The 16,280-nt window shown below is 28.0% G+C and overlaps 1 protein-coding gene across 2 annotated transcripts in view; it reads right to left on the reverse strand.

Moving 5' to 3' along the window:
* LOC119688953 (protein abrupt) overlaps positions 1–16,067 on the reverse strand; it is a 74,230-nt gene extending 58,163 nt beyond the window's left edge. The window contains exons 1-4 of one of the 2 annotated variants that reach the window (XM_038103646.1): positions 15,574–16,067; positions 15,055–15,454; positions 14,610–14,915; positions 14,245–14,476 (exon numbers count right to left, since the gene is read on the reverse strand). In XM_038103646.1, the coding sequence (XP_037959574.1) occupies positions 14,245–14,476; positions 14,610–14,915; positions 15,055–15,454; positions 15,574–15,998 (1,363 nt within the window). In that variant the 5' untranslated portion in view covers positions 15,999–16,067. Of the gene's footprint in view, positions 1–14,244; positions 14,477–14,609; positions 14,916–15,030; positions 15,455–15,573 lie in introns of both variants that reach the window. The other variant, XM_038103645.1, reaches the window with a different exon arrangement.
* Between the last annotated feature and the right edge of the window lie 213 nt (positions 16,068–16,280).

Below are 16,280 nucleotides of genomic sequence, written 5' to 3' on the forward strand. Positions count from 1 at the left end.
TGAAGCCGAAGCCTTCAAGTATTTCGGGAAGTGGAAAAGTGCGTGCAACAGCAATTATTATTGTTACAACAACAACAACAACAACAACAACAACTATATGCATGTGACCGTATCAGCTTGAGTTGCTTCTTCATGTTTTACGCTGAAATCCAGAAATCCAGCGCACATGTCCAGTATAAAAATCACAAAATAACATGTATGCGAAAAATGTGTTTACCCGAAAATGGAGGAAAAAAAATAACAAAACCAAAAAAAAAAAAATAGAAATCATAAGAACTTGCACAAGTTTTGCTGCGGATTAATGGCAATTGCTATTGTTGTTGTTGGTGTTGTTGTTGTTGTTGGTGTTGTGATTACAATGTTGTTACAAAGCAGCAGCAATTGAGCATTTGTACGTGAGTTGTACACATAAGTAAATATAGATTTAATATTCCTAAGGAATACTTCAAATGACCAATGAGTTTTTCTGTACAATAAATCGATGTAAAATTTGTAAATCGACCGACCAACCCCATATAAATCTCAAAAGTTATGCTTTAAAGGACAACCAAGAAATTTATTTATTTATTAAACTCTTTTAGTAATGCGTTATGTGATAACTAAATCATTCCAATTTTTGTTTTTTTTTTGCCTACAGCATATTTCATTTTAAAGTGCCTTTCAGTTCGGATAGTAATTACTTGCTTGGCAGGGGAGGTTCACTTTCAATTTTGAAGCGCTGACTCTGAGCTTCAAATTTGGCAGGGCACGTGTTAAATCCCTGGCTTTTGCATTGTCAAAAAAATTATTTACAAATAATTAAATACAAGAAATATTTGCAAAACCACTGATGATGCGTGTTTGACAATACTTGAAACAGTTGTATGGTCAGCCAAAAATTCAATTAATTAAAAATAATATAAAATTAATTTATGTTGTTGTAGTTCACTACTATTCGAAAAACGTCTTTATAAAATCATTTTAAAAATCATGCATGGAAAGAGTTTCATTTTAGAAATACTTTCTTTTTTAAAGAATTTTTCAATATCAGTTCTTTATTCTTTCATGAAATTTTTTTGGAAAATCATATTTTCCTCTAACACTCAGGAGTATTTCTTGAATCAGGAGTAAGATTTAACTTCAATGGGATCGAAATTCTGTTTATGGTTTTCATTGATTCATGGATTTCTGCAAAAAACTTCATTTGTCTCGAAATTTTCGAAAATACTTCTTCCTATTTTATTTGCATTAAAATTTTTATACATATCCAACATATTTTTAAAATCAGCTGTCCTATATCATAACTTTATTGTCTGGCAGGTAATTTGTATAAAAAAAAAATCCATTTATTAAGCATTTTTTTCAGGAAATTATGGAAATTATAAATTTAATTCTTCTTATTTTTACGATAATAACTTTGTGTATATATCTTTTTCTAATTGCAGAACTTGCTTTTGAGAATATTATTTTCATGGACAACACACAGTACTCAGCATTACTAGACGACTAGACAAACATATAAACTATATATCAAACCATATTTTCGGTTAAAGCGTCTCTAACTATAAGAGTACCGATAATTAAGATTAATTCTAATTTTATATATTTATTTATAAAATATTGATATATTTTAGATTGATTTTTATATATAAAGATAAAATTGTTTTAAAACATCATTCTCCTACCTACTGAAACCTATTCCAAATTGATATCGTAATATCTTATAGTAGGATTGTAATATAATCATACATTTTCCAATAATCATTTTACTCATTAGATTCTACTAGTTTAGTGTTAAGTGTGTTTTAATAAGTGTTTCGCTGGTACTTGTTATGGTAAATGTACGTATGTGGATATATGAAGAGAGAAATTGTAGGTTATGAAGACATATTTTCGGTGGAGGTCATATAAGTGTATATTTCGGCAATGATGATTATGATGATTGTACGTTTGTGTTATGCCCGGTAGTTTTGGAATGATGTGATATGGTGTGGTGTGGAATGGCGAGGGTTTATGTAAAAAGCATATGTTAAGCGTAACTAAAGCAGCGTTGCTGTTAATGGTCCTTGATGAAATGATATAATGGGTGCGTTTAAGTAGATGATGCATGTATTTGTAACGAATGAAAATAGTGTAATAACAACAGCAATAACAATAACAACAACTACAACAACAACAACAATAACAACAACTGGCACAGCAACACAGTAATGAGTACAACAACAACAGCAGCAACAACAACAACAAATAAGTATACAATTACTGACACAACTACAAGGGCTATTAATAACACAGCATACAGAAAAACAAAAACAAAAACAAAAACAATAAGAGGAAAATAAACAAAAAATTGGCGTTGAAAACTTCCATTATTTTTCTATATTTTCATTATGCTCCTTGCTATGTAGTTTTTAGGGGCACACACACACATAAACAAACACACACGCATATAATATAATATAATATATGTTATAATTATAACAATATTTGCGCATATTTAAGTGAGTAAGTAAATTTATTGTGGTTGTATTTATTTCAGTTTTGCTTGTCTTAAATCATTATATATGAACATAATATGAACTTATAGAGTTTTTATATATATTTTTAATTATTTTTATATTGTTTTTATAATTATTATTATAAAAGAAATTTATTATTTAATAATTAAGTACAATAATTAAATTGAACTATTCTATTAGTTTTGACAAAGTTCTATATTAAATTTAAGTTGTGAATTTGGAAAAAAAAAGAGAAACTATATTTTTATATTGTTATCTATTAAATGTAATTAACAATATACAAATTTTATCATGTCCTTATGCTACATCAGATTATCGTGCTCCATTGTGCACAATAAATATATTTATACCATAATTTATGGATATTGTACAATTACTTAATAATAACTTAATTTCCAAATGTGAGGTCTAATACGTATAACCTTTTAAGCCTTCTGATCTCATCAGTCTTATCTAATAAAGCTATAGCTAATGGGTTCACGCGTTCGCTTAGTCTTTCAAGGTATTTTGATGTATAATTGCTTATTGCCTCTTTTATGTAGAGGACTTTGACACTTAAGATGTCTTCAGTGACATTACTTTCAATTATTTTAGTTTATTTTCTTATGAATTAAGTTAAGGGCTTCATTCTGAGTTTGAGAATTACTATCTCACATAAGACACAAAATAATAAAATAAAATTAATGTATATTTAGTAGGTGTGCCAAAACGAACCAAAAAACAAAAACCAAAAAAAAAAAAAAACAAACTTAATATAATAAATCGAAAAATGTGTATAAATAAAAGCTGCAAAATACAATTAAGAAACTGGGGTATACACGACTTCAACTACTGCTAACTAGAGTCGGCATAATAAACAAGGGTATGAGCTGCGCATACATGAAGAATAGACTCAGCGCCCCCCCACCACTACTTGCTACCTTCATTAAATATTTTGAATAATAGTTTCGATTTAATTTTTTTCAAATAGTACTATTGCGTGTGCAATTGTATCAACACACACACATACACTGACATACAAATGCACGCTCGCATGTAAACGATTTAATGTTGCTACAACAAAATCATTACGGGGTGAAGGCAGCAACCAAAACACAAAAAAAAAAAACACGTTAAGTGATACAAATTGCATAAAGTACGACGCTGTAGATCACAGCGTGTGTGGAGGTGTATGCCGGCAATTTTAATATGTTTTCAATATCTAACAAAATTAAGGTGAAATGGCATAAGCAAACGAAACAAACAAAAAAAAAAAAAAAACAAAAAACAAATTTCTAAATATAAAAAAAATCTCTCTAATATCACTTTAATTAAAGAAACGCATGTATATGTGAAAATCAGACAAGGAAAAGTAAGTATAGTGAAAGACAGCGTAGCATACACACACCGACATATATATATACAATAGTATGTGTGATTATTGTCTGTCGGTAGAAGCAAATTTGCACGCGATTTCTTGATTTGTGCACAAATATTTATAAATAATTTATCTTCATATGTTTCAAATCCGTTCATTTATGTAATATATTTATTAAAAAAAAAAAAAAAAAAAAAAGAGCAGGGACATACCACATACGTGTAGAGGTCGGTCATCCCTTCTGCAATATTACAGAGTAATTTGATCTTAAAATGGCATAAAACTATTAATAATGACGCCATTAGAGAACTTAAGTTCTCTTGCACAGGCTGTGCCAAGTGTCCAACTCTTCAACTTCGCTATTTATTTGCACAAATCTACAAATAGTAGATTTGTGAAAAAAACGTAGTAGAAGAAATGAAAAGGGTAGTAGGAGATTTTTCCTTTTTGTTATCATTTTATTGTATTTGCTTTATATTAGTTTTGAAGTTTGTTTGTTATTTTAGGAAAAGCACAATTTTTTTATAATTTTTTTTTATAATAGAAAAAAAGGAAAATTTTCATTATTTTCTTTGGTGTTATAAAGAGATGAGTAGATAGAAAAAAATATTTACAATAAAAAAAATATTTACTATATAAAAAAAAATACATTAAAAATTATTAAGAATATCTGGAAGCCAACAATACAACACACACGTAAGTGAGCAAGGGCATTGCACATGACACACAAGCGAACACACACACACACAGATAGTGTGTAGTGAACGTCATATGTAAGCATTCACGTGACAACAAAATAAATTTTGCAATTTTAAATGTGGTCATTTATTGTTGTTTTTGTGTTGTTTCCTTTTTATGGTTTCTCAACTTACTTTTGTCGCCCCATGCCACATACCCCATACTCCTTCTTAACAAATTTGTTGTACTTCTTTTGTGTATTATTTATCTAATTTTTTGTTTTTTTTCTTATTTTTTAAAGGATATATATATTTTTTTTTTGTGGTTGTAGTTTGATTTCAAGCTGCTAAATTATATGGTAGGTGTGTGTATGTGTGTGTGTGTGTTAATGTCAGTGTAGGTAAGTAACATTGCACAGTGTGACAAAATTAAAATTAGTTAATCAAAATTCGTTATTTTCTGAACCAGTAGAGATATTAATATGAAATTTAATATTAATATATCTCAAAATATTGTCAATAAAATAAAGTAAAAAAAATAACTCTTATTTCTCTATGAATATTATTATTATTTCTTGATAACATATAATATATATAAAATGTGGCTATAACTCAGTGGGAAATGCATGTAAACAAGCGTTAACTAAAAGTCGCCCCATACTTGCCCTGTTGAGATGGAAGCTGCGCTATAAACATCTGCAGCGGCTGTCTTCGTGCCAAAAATGCTTTATGTCAAAAATGTTTTTTTTTTTTTAATTTTATAAATTTTTTTTTTTAATGTTCAGTTTTACTTTAGTTTTCATTTATTTGTTTTTCTTCATATGAGTTGGTTTTTGTTAATGCTTTTCTTGACTTTTTTTTATTTTTTTTTTAAGAATATTTTCATTGAAAGTTGTTTGTTTATTTGTTTTGCTCCTGCACTCCCTTTTGCTGTTATTATTTTGTTGCTATTTATTTGCTGTCAATGTAGTCTGCGCACTCACATTCGTTCATTTTAATTTTAAAATGCTCATGTTCATGTCCAAGTTAGTGTCCCTTTTTAAGGTCAACAATAGCAACAACAACAACAACGATAACAACAACAACAGCAATAACAATAACAACAATAAGAAAGCAACAATAATAAAAAACTAAGAACAAGCAAAAGTTGTATATGTTATTTCTGTCCTCCATATATAATTTTTTCTCTAATGCCTTCTTGCCTTTAAATGTATTTCTTTCCTAAGAATTTGCAAAGTAAACTTTTTTAAGTAAAAGTAATAAAAAATGAGAAAAAAATCGAAAAAAAAAGCAAAAATAAAATATCTAAACAATATAAAGTAGAAAAAGTAAGACGTCCTGCAAACATATTAAAACTGAAACTGAAGGCTCATGTTACCTCCTCCGTACCAACGGTTTTCAACTGATGCTACTACAACAACAATTCAAGAAAAATAACAAAAAAAAATTAAAAAAAAAAAATTTTATATATAAAAAGTTAAGTAAAAAAGATATATCTCTAAAGTCAGTAGAAGTCACAACGAAAAAAAACAAAAAAACAAAAAGAAAAAAGCAAACAACACTAAAGCCAACTCACATATGGAAACCTTAAGCTTCCTGTTTAGCAAAAGTGGAAAAGAAGTCCTTTTATCAGGACATGTGTGCCGCTTAAACCAACCAAGTGCTTCAATGTAAAATGCACAAAAAAATGGAAAATCGTTCAATGATATAAAATCTAAATATGCGTTTGTCCAATATGTCATATATTATATAGCTCAAAAGGAAGTTTTGCAATCATTATAATAATAATATAAAACATTTTAACTGCAATGAGTGGGAGTACCGTTTGTAGGATTTATCCTTTTTGAATAAATATTTTCTCCTCAAATATGGTAAGTGTAAAATCATTGCGAATATTAGCAAAATTCAAACAATTTATTTTTCACGGTAACGTAAGACTTACTTCCTGTCACAAAGCTTTATATATTTCAATAATAATAGATTATACTGGAGGCAAAATGTGAAATATTTAAGTAAGTATTATACTAGACCCAAACTCACATTCATACTACATTTGTATAATGAATACTCTGGCCTATAATTACTGCACACAATCAGCCTTTCCAATAAAATATTATATATATCATATTAGATAGATGATATGCTGTCCCTATATTTTTCGATACTTCCCAGACATACAACGTCCGAAAACTTCTTTTTTTAAAAATTAATTTTTAAAAATTATAAATAATCTTTCATAGTTCTTCTCGAAAATGAGACTACATACGCTAACAAAAATAGATAATAGGGTTATCGCCACAACGAGGCTATACAAGTTATTAAAAAGAGAACTAATAACCTTTATTGGGGTTATCAGTCAGCAAAATTAGAACTGGCACAAAATTGGTTAAAAAATTGACAACAACCATTCAAACAGGATATGCAACTTATACCCTATAAGTACATCAGCCATATTAAGGAAGTACTAACCAAAGCAATCCTTATGTATTTCTGTGCTGTATAATAACTAATGTTCCAATAAATATTCAAAGCAAAAATAATTTTTTTTAGAAATAAATATAAAATAGTTTTATTTTATGTTCAAATGAGTGGTGTTTTGCAGAGTCAACCGGAATATTCCGCAGATTGTAGTTAAAACTAATTAGGAAAAAAAAAACTAATTTTAAACAAAAATTAATTTAATGAAAAGATAAAAATTGGACAAATGTTTGAGAAATGCTTTTACTAACTTTTTACTAGGAGTGATGGCATTGTACACAAACTCCAATTGAGCTTAAATAAAGATACGTTGTCATATTACGGATTCGTGCACGATTCTCACCTTTTAAGTAAAAGTAAACCAACCTGACAAATCTATAAATTTGGTCAAGTTTTTAATTTTATATGATGACAGCTCCATTAGGTCGGTATAAAAAGTCTACACTAAAAATTTTAAATCTTTTTCTAGCCAATAATGGATACTGATACAGTGTACAGTGGAATACGGTTTCCTCTACAAAGTCACGACGAGTTTTATAGCATATTTTTCAAGTACGCACTGACTTGTCAGTATGTTTTTTCTCCAGTTTGGAACAGGTTAATATTAAGATCTCTAAGAAGATTCATCTATCAAATTTTGTATAGCTATATATTTTTGTATTTTATTGCCAAGCTAACTTTTTGTAAGTGGGATAACAATATCTAAAAAATGAATGTAAGAACGTAGAGTTAGTGTCTTAACAAAATTGTTTGACAAGGTAGTCATCATACCTAGGTAATCGTGCTACCTCGCTAAAAGAAGCCTGGCAAATTCGATATGTTAAAAACACAGCTGTAGCGCCTACTAGAGATTTGGCTGTTCGGAAAGATTACGATATTGACATAAAGAATTTATTATATAGGAACATTTTTGCTGCGTATCGAGTCGACATTATTTTCGGCTATCATAATGATATTATAGTCGAAACGATATGCTAAGTTTCACTTTATGAGAAAGTATGTTATTCCTTGACTATTTTATAAATTTTTGAGCCGTCAGTGTAAATGTCTACCATTATCTTTATTTAGACTAGAATAACTTTAACACGTTAAGATGAGTCCGGCACTCTTGAATTGTTAAGAATGTAGCTGTACTACTTACAAGAGATTTGAAAATAGCTTGTCTGCCTGAGAATATTACGATTTTTATATCGGGGATATAAATAAATATATATATTATAAATTAAATACGTATATCATATAGATTTTGAGTTTTAGGCTAATGGTCTTTTTTTTAAATTCTTTAAATTATTTTGATTAATATTAAAAGTGGATCTCTCATCTGTACGATTTTTATCGGCATATTAAATAAACTGTTGCATTTTAACTATATCTATCTATTAAAGTTTAGAGTCTATATTTTTAAGTATCTAATCAATATAGGTCCTCCTTGCTTGCCCCTTTCTAGTCTTTGCATTTCTTACGTTTTTTAACTAGTTCCAAATCGAATGTGACTGGAAGCAATCTAAATCCAATCCAAGCGCAAACTAATCATACGAATACGTACGTGCCTTATATGATAAAATATATATCACATCACCATTTCAATGTATGCCGCAGTGTGAGTGTGTCTGTATGAGTGTGTATGTGTGTGTGCGTGTTTTTCTCTACGGTATAGTGGCATAAATGCCGTTAGCAGGGCATAAGCTTATTGAATGTTTATGTGATATTAGATTTGATTTTCTAACTTGAGTTTGAATTTTTATTTCTGATCAACATTTTTTTATGGCCGAGTAAGTATCAAAATGTAATAAAAGATATTATACAAAATAGTAAAATAAAATAAAATAAAGAAACACAACAAAAAAAAAAACAACAAAAAAATAAATAAACATAAAAACAATAGATATAGAGTAAGAAAGTAGAAATAGAAGCACAAATAGAAACAATGCTTTTCAAAAGAAAAGTGCTATGCATGTTCAAGTCGGTAATATAAAGCTTACCCCCTTCGTTTCAGACAAACTTCATTGAAGTGGTGGCCCTGAAATGTTTTGTATAACGCGACACATATTGCTAAAAAGTCAAGCTTTTGTAGTAGTACAACACACACACACACACACACACGCATACGCATACGTGGATATGCAATAACTTGTACATGTACTTGTTTGGAATGGCTATTCCTTGGTTAGCATATGGATTGAATGGACAAAGTTGAGCAGCATTTGTTTCAATGATCTATGCGTATAGAATATTAAAAGACATCATAAACGCCATTATTGCGTAATACAGCAAACAAAAAGGATAACACAAAAAATTAAGAAAAATATAATTTTGATAAAAAAAAACAAAAAAAAACACAGAAATAATAATAGCAAGAAAAACAAACAGCAAGTTATTGAAAAATTACATACATGCAGATGTGTGAGTGAAAAAAAAAAACTTTTTTACTTGCATTAGCAATATAAAAAAATACTAACAAAAATGAAGGACATACATTGGTGAAGAAGAGTATTGCCGAGTATTGGCCATTTGTTGTTGTTGTTGTTGTTTTTGCTATTATTATTATTATTATTTTTTGTTATTGCTGCTGTCGGTCCAGTTGAAAATGTCGCTGACTTACTTCGCCCTCAAGAAAATTGTTGTTTTTGTTTTCTTTTTCTATTTTTGGCATATGATTTGAAAATATATTTTTTTTTTGTTTGTTGCGTTGGATAGGTTTGTGTGGGGGTGAGGACAGAAAATATCAAGGATATTATCATTTTAATGTGCGATAAATACAATATTTTGTGATATTATTTTAAGTGCGTTTATATTCCAAATTTACTCTTTTCGGCTATAATATGTGGGTAGCAAGGCAAGCAAGCTGACTATGATTACATTCATATCTATGGCTATGACTACTCTCTGTTGATGACTATGTTGGTAGCTAAGTATGTGTATGTGTGTGTGTGTTAACTTTCTTAAATATATGAAATTTTTTTTGTTGTTGTTTTTTTTTTGTTTTTTTTTTGGCAATTGGTTGTGAAAAACTCGTTAAATGGCAATTCAATGAGCATCATGGACAATACTTGAAATCTTCCTTTCTCGTTTTGGTTTTGGAGCATGAGGCATGAGTTGAAGCATGAGAGAAATTTTTTAATATAAATATTTTTTTTTTTTTTTTGTATATACAATTCGATTTACATTTTATGTATATTTAGTAATATTTTTTTTTTATATTCTCCACACAGCACGTATATGTCTTAGAGTAACTTCTACAGGCTAGTCAAGCCAATTCGTTGCAGTGCCAGGATATTTACCAAACAACTAACTATACATAGACATCAATGTATGTGTGATACATTGGTGTGCATTTGCATTTGTATGTGTATGTGTGTGTGTGTTTGAAACATTACGCTTATGCAATCCATATTGAATGTCAATTGAAAACATTTTGGGACACTTGCCTTGTGTAATGGTTTGGCTATAGTTATTTCATTTTTGCTCTTGTTGTTCTTGTGACAGTTCTTTTGGCACGTTCCAACGATATTCCTCTCGTTTATGACTATTGTTATTAGGCTAATGATTGCGCATCGATTTGTTGATTTCGTAATAATCAATTCAACACACTATTATCCATTAAATTATGTAATATTTAATGAAATATCCATAATATCCTTATAAAAACAAATATATGAAAAGTAGGACTTTTTATTAATAGAAAGTACGTGCTAAAATATATCAAGGAGATTGACATATCATCCGTTGATGCACATATGCTACTCATATAATATTTTCTTTATAAGATTAGTTTTTTTTTTTTTATTATATTGAGTTGTTGAAATAAAATCCTCAATGTAATTTACTAAAGTAATCAAGTCATACACCAAAAATAAGAAACCACAATAGTTCATGTATATAATGTCACACAAATTACGATTTAAACCCTATCACTTCATGCACGCAAGTGGTGTACAGTCAACAGGGTATACATACATACTTATGAAGGCTGTTTTAAGAACGATGGTTTGCATTTAGATAAAGCAGGGTACATATAATTATGAAGACTCTTTTTTGAGAATAATGCTTTGGAAGTGGAACACCTTGTGTAAAAAAGGTCCTAAAAAGTTTAAATAGGATACTTGTGACAGACGTCAAAAAATTGTATTCATACCAGAAAATGTCAAAAAAAAAACAAAAAAAAAATAACAAAAAAAAAAATAACAAAAAAAATATAACAAAAAAAAGTAAGTAATAATAAAAAAATAATAAAAAACAAAAAAAATAATAAAAATATTATAATAAAATAAATAAATAATAAAAAAAAAAAATAATAAAAAAAATTAATAAAATAAAAAATCATAAAAAAAAAATAAAAAAAACAATAACAAAAAAATAAATAAAAATAATTTAGTTTTGGTACATACACATATACTTATAGAGACTCTTTTTAGAAAGTGATGGTTTGCAAGTGGACCACCTTGTGTAAAAAAGATCCTAAAAACCTTGAATGAGATACTCTTGCGACAGATGTCCAAAAATTGTATCACACCAGAAAATGTCAAAAAAAAAAATAACAAAAAAAAAATAACAAAAAAAAAATAACAAAAACAATTACAAAAAGTAATAACAAAAAAAAAAAATAACAAAAAAAAATAACAAAAAGAAAAAATAACAAAAAAAAAATAAAAGTTATAATTTATTTTTGGGCTGGCTTAAGTAACACCTGGCAGTGTTGCCTCGAAACAAGTGCATGTTCAAAAACTTCAAGACCAGGATTATCTACTGTAATTTTAGGAAATTCATTAGAAACTCTCATTATTTTCTCAAATTATAAAGTAAAGTACAACTACTGAGCATTAAGAATTTGTATTTATTTGATAGAGTGTATAAAACATTACAAATTTAATATTAAAATAAAATAATACATTTTCAATAGAGATAGCTAAAAGTATATATAAATAATAAAGTACAAACAAAATGAGAATTATATTTTTTAGTTTAGGCATATTGATATTAAGAACCATAAAATAGGTATAAACGAATGTTTTCCTTGCTAAAGAATTTAACAAAATAAAATATAAAGAAGATATTGTTATTGAGTTTGTTCTGCACCTTTATTATATTAATATAACAAAAATATTGAGACATAAAGTATGAGACATCAATTTACAAGAAAAAAAATAATTATAAATTTACTACACACGTAGAAAGCACTATTTTCTTTAATTTAGCACTATTTATATTTCAGATTATTGGAACTTCAAATATTAGAAATTTTTAATTTTTAGTTATCTTTAATGACGAATAACAAAATTTTGAAATATATCTATACGAAATATGGACACTTAATATTTACTTTAAATGAAAAATCAAGAAAATTAATCGATCCCTGATCAAATTAAAATGAAATTATTAAAATTTATTTCAGTTCCGAATTAGAATTTTTGCCAAAAATTCAAATTACCATACACTTTAACAAAGTACAAGAAAAGAGATGGTTCACGCATGTTGATCCGATAGTTTATGAAGAGAAAATAATCTGTCTTCAAGGCAAGAGGAAAAAATTGTGGCTTGAGCGCAGTAAAAGCCCATTTAATAAATATGACGTATGTGATTTTGACATATACCAGTTAGTTATAGCTAATATCATTATCTATATTAGGTTTAGTTAGGTTGAAGAGGCGGTCTGGTTGACTTAAGTCTACTTAAACGTAGTGGTCCAATGTGATACTATGGATGGTAATGATATTAAACTTTTGAAAAATAAGTTTGCTTTTCGAAGGAGATATATCAAATGTCAATATATCAAAATAATATAAAGTGGTAAAAAATATTTTATAATATCAAATATTAACTCGAATTTATTATAAAGTTTATTTTATATAATTAATATGTTATATATTTAAATTATATGCCTTTAAGAACGTGTTATATTATATATATTACGTCAATTTTATATTAATGGAAATATGTACGATTATTTGTTTTATTATGAATATAATTTATAATAAGTTTTTTGTGTAGCATTATGATATTTTATAATAAAATTTATATTTTTGATATAACAGTTTCTAAAAATATATTTTTATACATTTAATAATTTTATAATTTATTTTTTCGAGTAATTAAATTAAAAACTTTATATTTTAAAAATTATTGTTTTCAAAAATATTTTTTAACATATTTAATGGTTTTATTATTTTATTTTTTGCATATATATTTTGCATTATATTAATTTAATATTAATATTATTTCCTGAAATATACTTCTACATATATAATAAACATATGTACATAAGTATTTAAAATATCGCATAAATTATATATGAAAAAGTATGTAATATAGAAAATTTAAAAACAATTTATTATGTTTTATGGGGCTAAATACCTTTACTGTTGCTATATACATTATTTAAAATAAAAAATATATAAAATTTTATATAATTAACAAGGCAAAAATTAAAAGTTCTATATTTTTTATAAATTCAAACAGAATACTTGAACTTAAAAAATATTAAATTTTGTATAAAAATTCTATTTAAAAAAAATTTGTGGTATATAATTATATATAAACTGAAAATTGTTTAAATATTTTTATACATGTTTCACTTTTTTTTAAATAATATACGTATAAAAATATTAAAATTAAAAATATTTTATTGATGTACTATAATTACAGTGAAAACTCTCTTAAGTGAATACACATCATTGGGTATTTTTTCTAGATCTGAAAAGTCTGTGAGGTTCAAACAAGGCTAAGTTGTTCCAAATAATATAAAAAAAAAATTATATTAAAAAAGTTATGCACTTAGGAGAGGTGTCAGTTCAATAGGGATATCCGTGAAGAGAGTTTTCACTTGTAAATTATTACTTGTCAATTTGTGTTTGTATGTATATAATATATAAAAAATTCAATATATATTTATTTTTTTTATATCTACTAAATTAAGTATATTCACAGTTTTCTAGTAAAATGCAACTAAAAAGTTATTTACTATTTTAAAACATAAATATTAGAGCACAAATGCATTTCAATATCTCTGGTGTAAATTTTTTGATTCGGGTTATGTGAAAAAAAAAAACTATTTTCAATGGAGCAGGCAAATATATAGAAAAAGTATTTATACAAATAATAAATATCAAAAAAAAAAAATTACAAAAATAAATGAAAATTATTTATTATATAGCATAAATATTTATCTAAATAAAATTTTGAAAACGTATGTAATTTATGAGATTTTAATAGAAATATAATTGAATTTTGCACTTACCAAAATCATTAGCACTTATGCCCGATGGACCTGGCAATAGGCCAGGTATACCCTGCAGACCGAGGAAAGCGCTTGGAAATGAATGAGATCGCTGATTATCAATTGAACCGTTCATGCTATCCATTGTGCCATCATGTTGTCCATCACCGCGATCTGATGGTTCAGTATCGCTACTATTTGAATCTTCACCTGCGCTTTGCGCATGCAATGAACCAAGATCGACATGTTGTTTCTGTTACATAAAAAAGAAAAAAAAAAGATAGACGAAAATATTTATAGTATATTTAGTGTACATTTAGTATATATTTAGTAAAACTAAAAAAAATATATTTATAAAAGCATTTCACTTTTTTTTTTATACGCACTTGATTGATTGATAGTTGTTGTCCGTTACTGTTTTCTAAAGCCTGTCCCAGAAGTGATTCGCGTAGTTCCATGGTACGATCACGATCGCGATCATGTGAAGTTTCTCGACTTCTATCACGATTGCGCTCGCGGGTTAAGGGATGTTGTCCAGCTACCGGGAATTCCCGCTCAAGTAGTAAACGTTCGGGACTGATACCATGCTGTGCACGAAATAGATCAGCGCTTTTGATGCGCTTCTGTGGTGGTGGTGTCAGATGGCTATTACGGTTATTCTCGATATCTGTCAGATCCCAGTGATGGTTTGCCTTTATAATAGAGAAACAAAAAAAAAAATAAACAAGAAAAATTAGTTTTATTTTAAAATTTTGTTGTCTAACTAAAAAACGTGACAATTCAGTTACTGGGAACTGTCTACTTTACTTTATTGTTATTGGTTTTTCTTACTGGTGACGCTGAGGAAGCTTTCAATTCTTGTATGGCGGGTGTATTAATGCTGACGGCCCCACTCAAACTATTTAAATTATTAGATGCTTGATTGCCAGTTGTGGATGTGTTGGTTGGTGTGATAGTAGCTGCAGTTGGCGTAGTAAACGGTGATGATGTACTGCTGTTACTATTCTGCGTCTGTGATGTCAAAAAGTTAAGTTTGTTGTTGTTATTATTGTTGTTGTTGCTGCTATTTATATTATTATTATTATTTGCTATTGGCTTAGTTGAAGTACTTAATCCAGCAGTATAGCCGCCACTAACATCTGCCAATCCACGTATTTGCAATAGATGTGCTGTTTTCAAGAAATCTGGCAAGTGTTCATGACTGACGTTCACCTCACCATTATACATAAAGCTACAAAACAAAGACAAAGACAAAGACAAAAAGAAAAAAAAATTTATTAATTATAAATTTTTTATAAGACTTACAATGCTAATATTTTATAATTATCTCATCTTCGCAATAATATTTACCTTAAAAGATTTTCTACATCATCGGAACGTACATCTCGTAATATAACAATTGGGTGCTCGCAGGGATTCGCTTTTAGTAGCTTACGGAAATATGGACTGCAAGCACTGAGCACTACTTTGTGCGCTGTGAATGATCTTGTATCGCAGGCTAATGTTACATCGACAAAGTCCTCCTCATCGCGCAGGTGTCGAAATGAGTTGATCAGCGATGACTGGTAATCGTTCCATTTCAGTGCGTATTGCTGCTGTTGTTGCTGGTGAGTTTGTAACTGTTCGATTACTGTGGATGGTGCAGGTGACACGCATGTTGTGGTGTTACTGGCCACGGCAGATGCGGTAGTCGAAGTCGTCGGCGGAGGTGGCTCCATTTTGACCACCCCGGTATTATTGTTTTCTGTTGTTTGCAGTTGCGTTGATTCGGTCATTTAAGGACGAATGTGTGTGCGACTTTTATAAAATATTTTGATTTTTTCTTAAAAGCAGCTATTTTTATAATTTTTCTCTTATCAATTGGTTTAATAATATATATATTTTTATATATGTATAACAAAAGTATAAAGAATTGTTATGTTTTATATAAATTATTGACAATTATGAAATTATAAGTTATAATTTTGTTGATTTTTGTTCTTTATTTCCCTTTGTTTTTTTTGTAGATTTTATGTACTAATAGAAGCTTTTGTTCATTCTTTGTTTGATTTGCTAAT

This window comes from Teleopsis dalmanni, chromosome X (assembly GCF_002237135.1).
Source record: "Teleopsis dalmanni isolate 2A chromosome X, ASM223713v2, whole genome shotgun sequence".
Taxonomy (NCBI): Eukaryota; Metazoa; Arthropoda; class Insecta; order Diptera; family Diopsidae; genus Teleopsis; species Teleopsis dalmanni.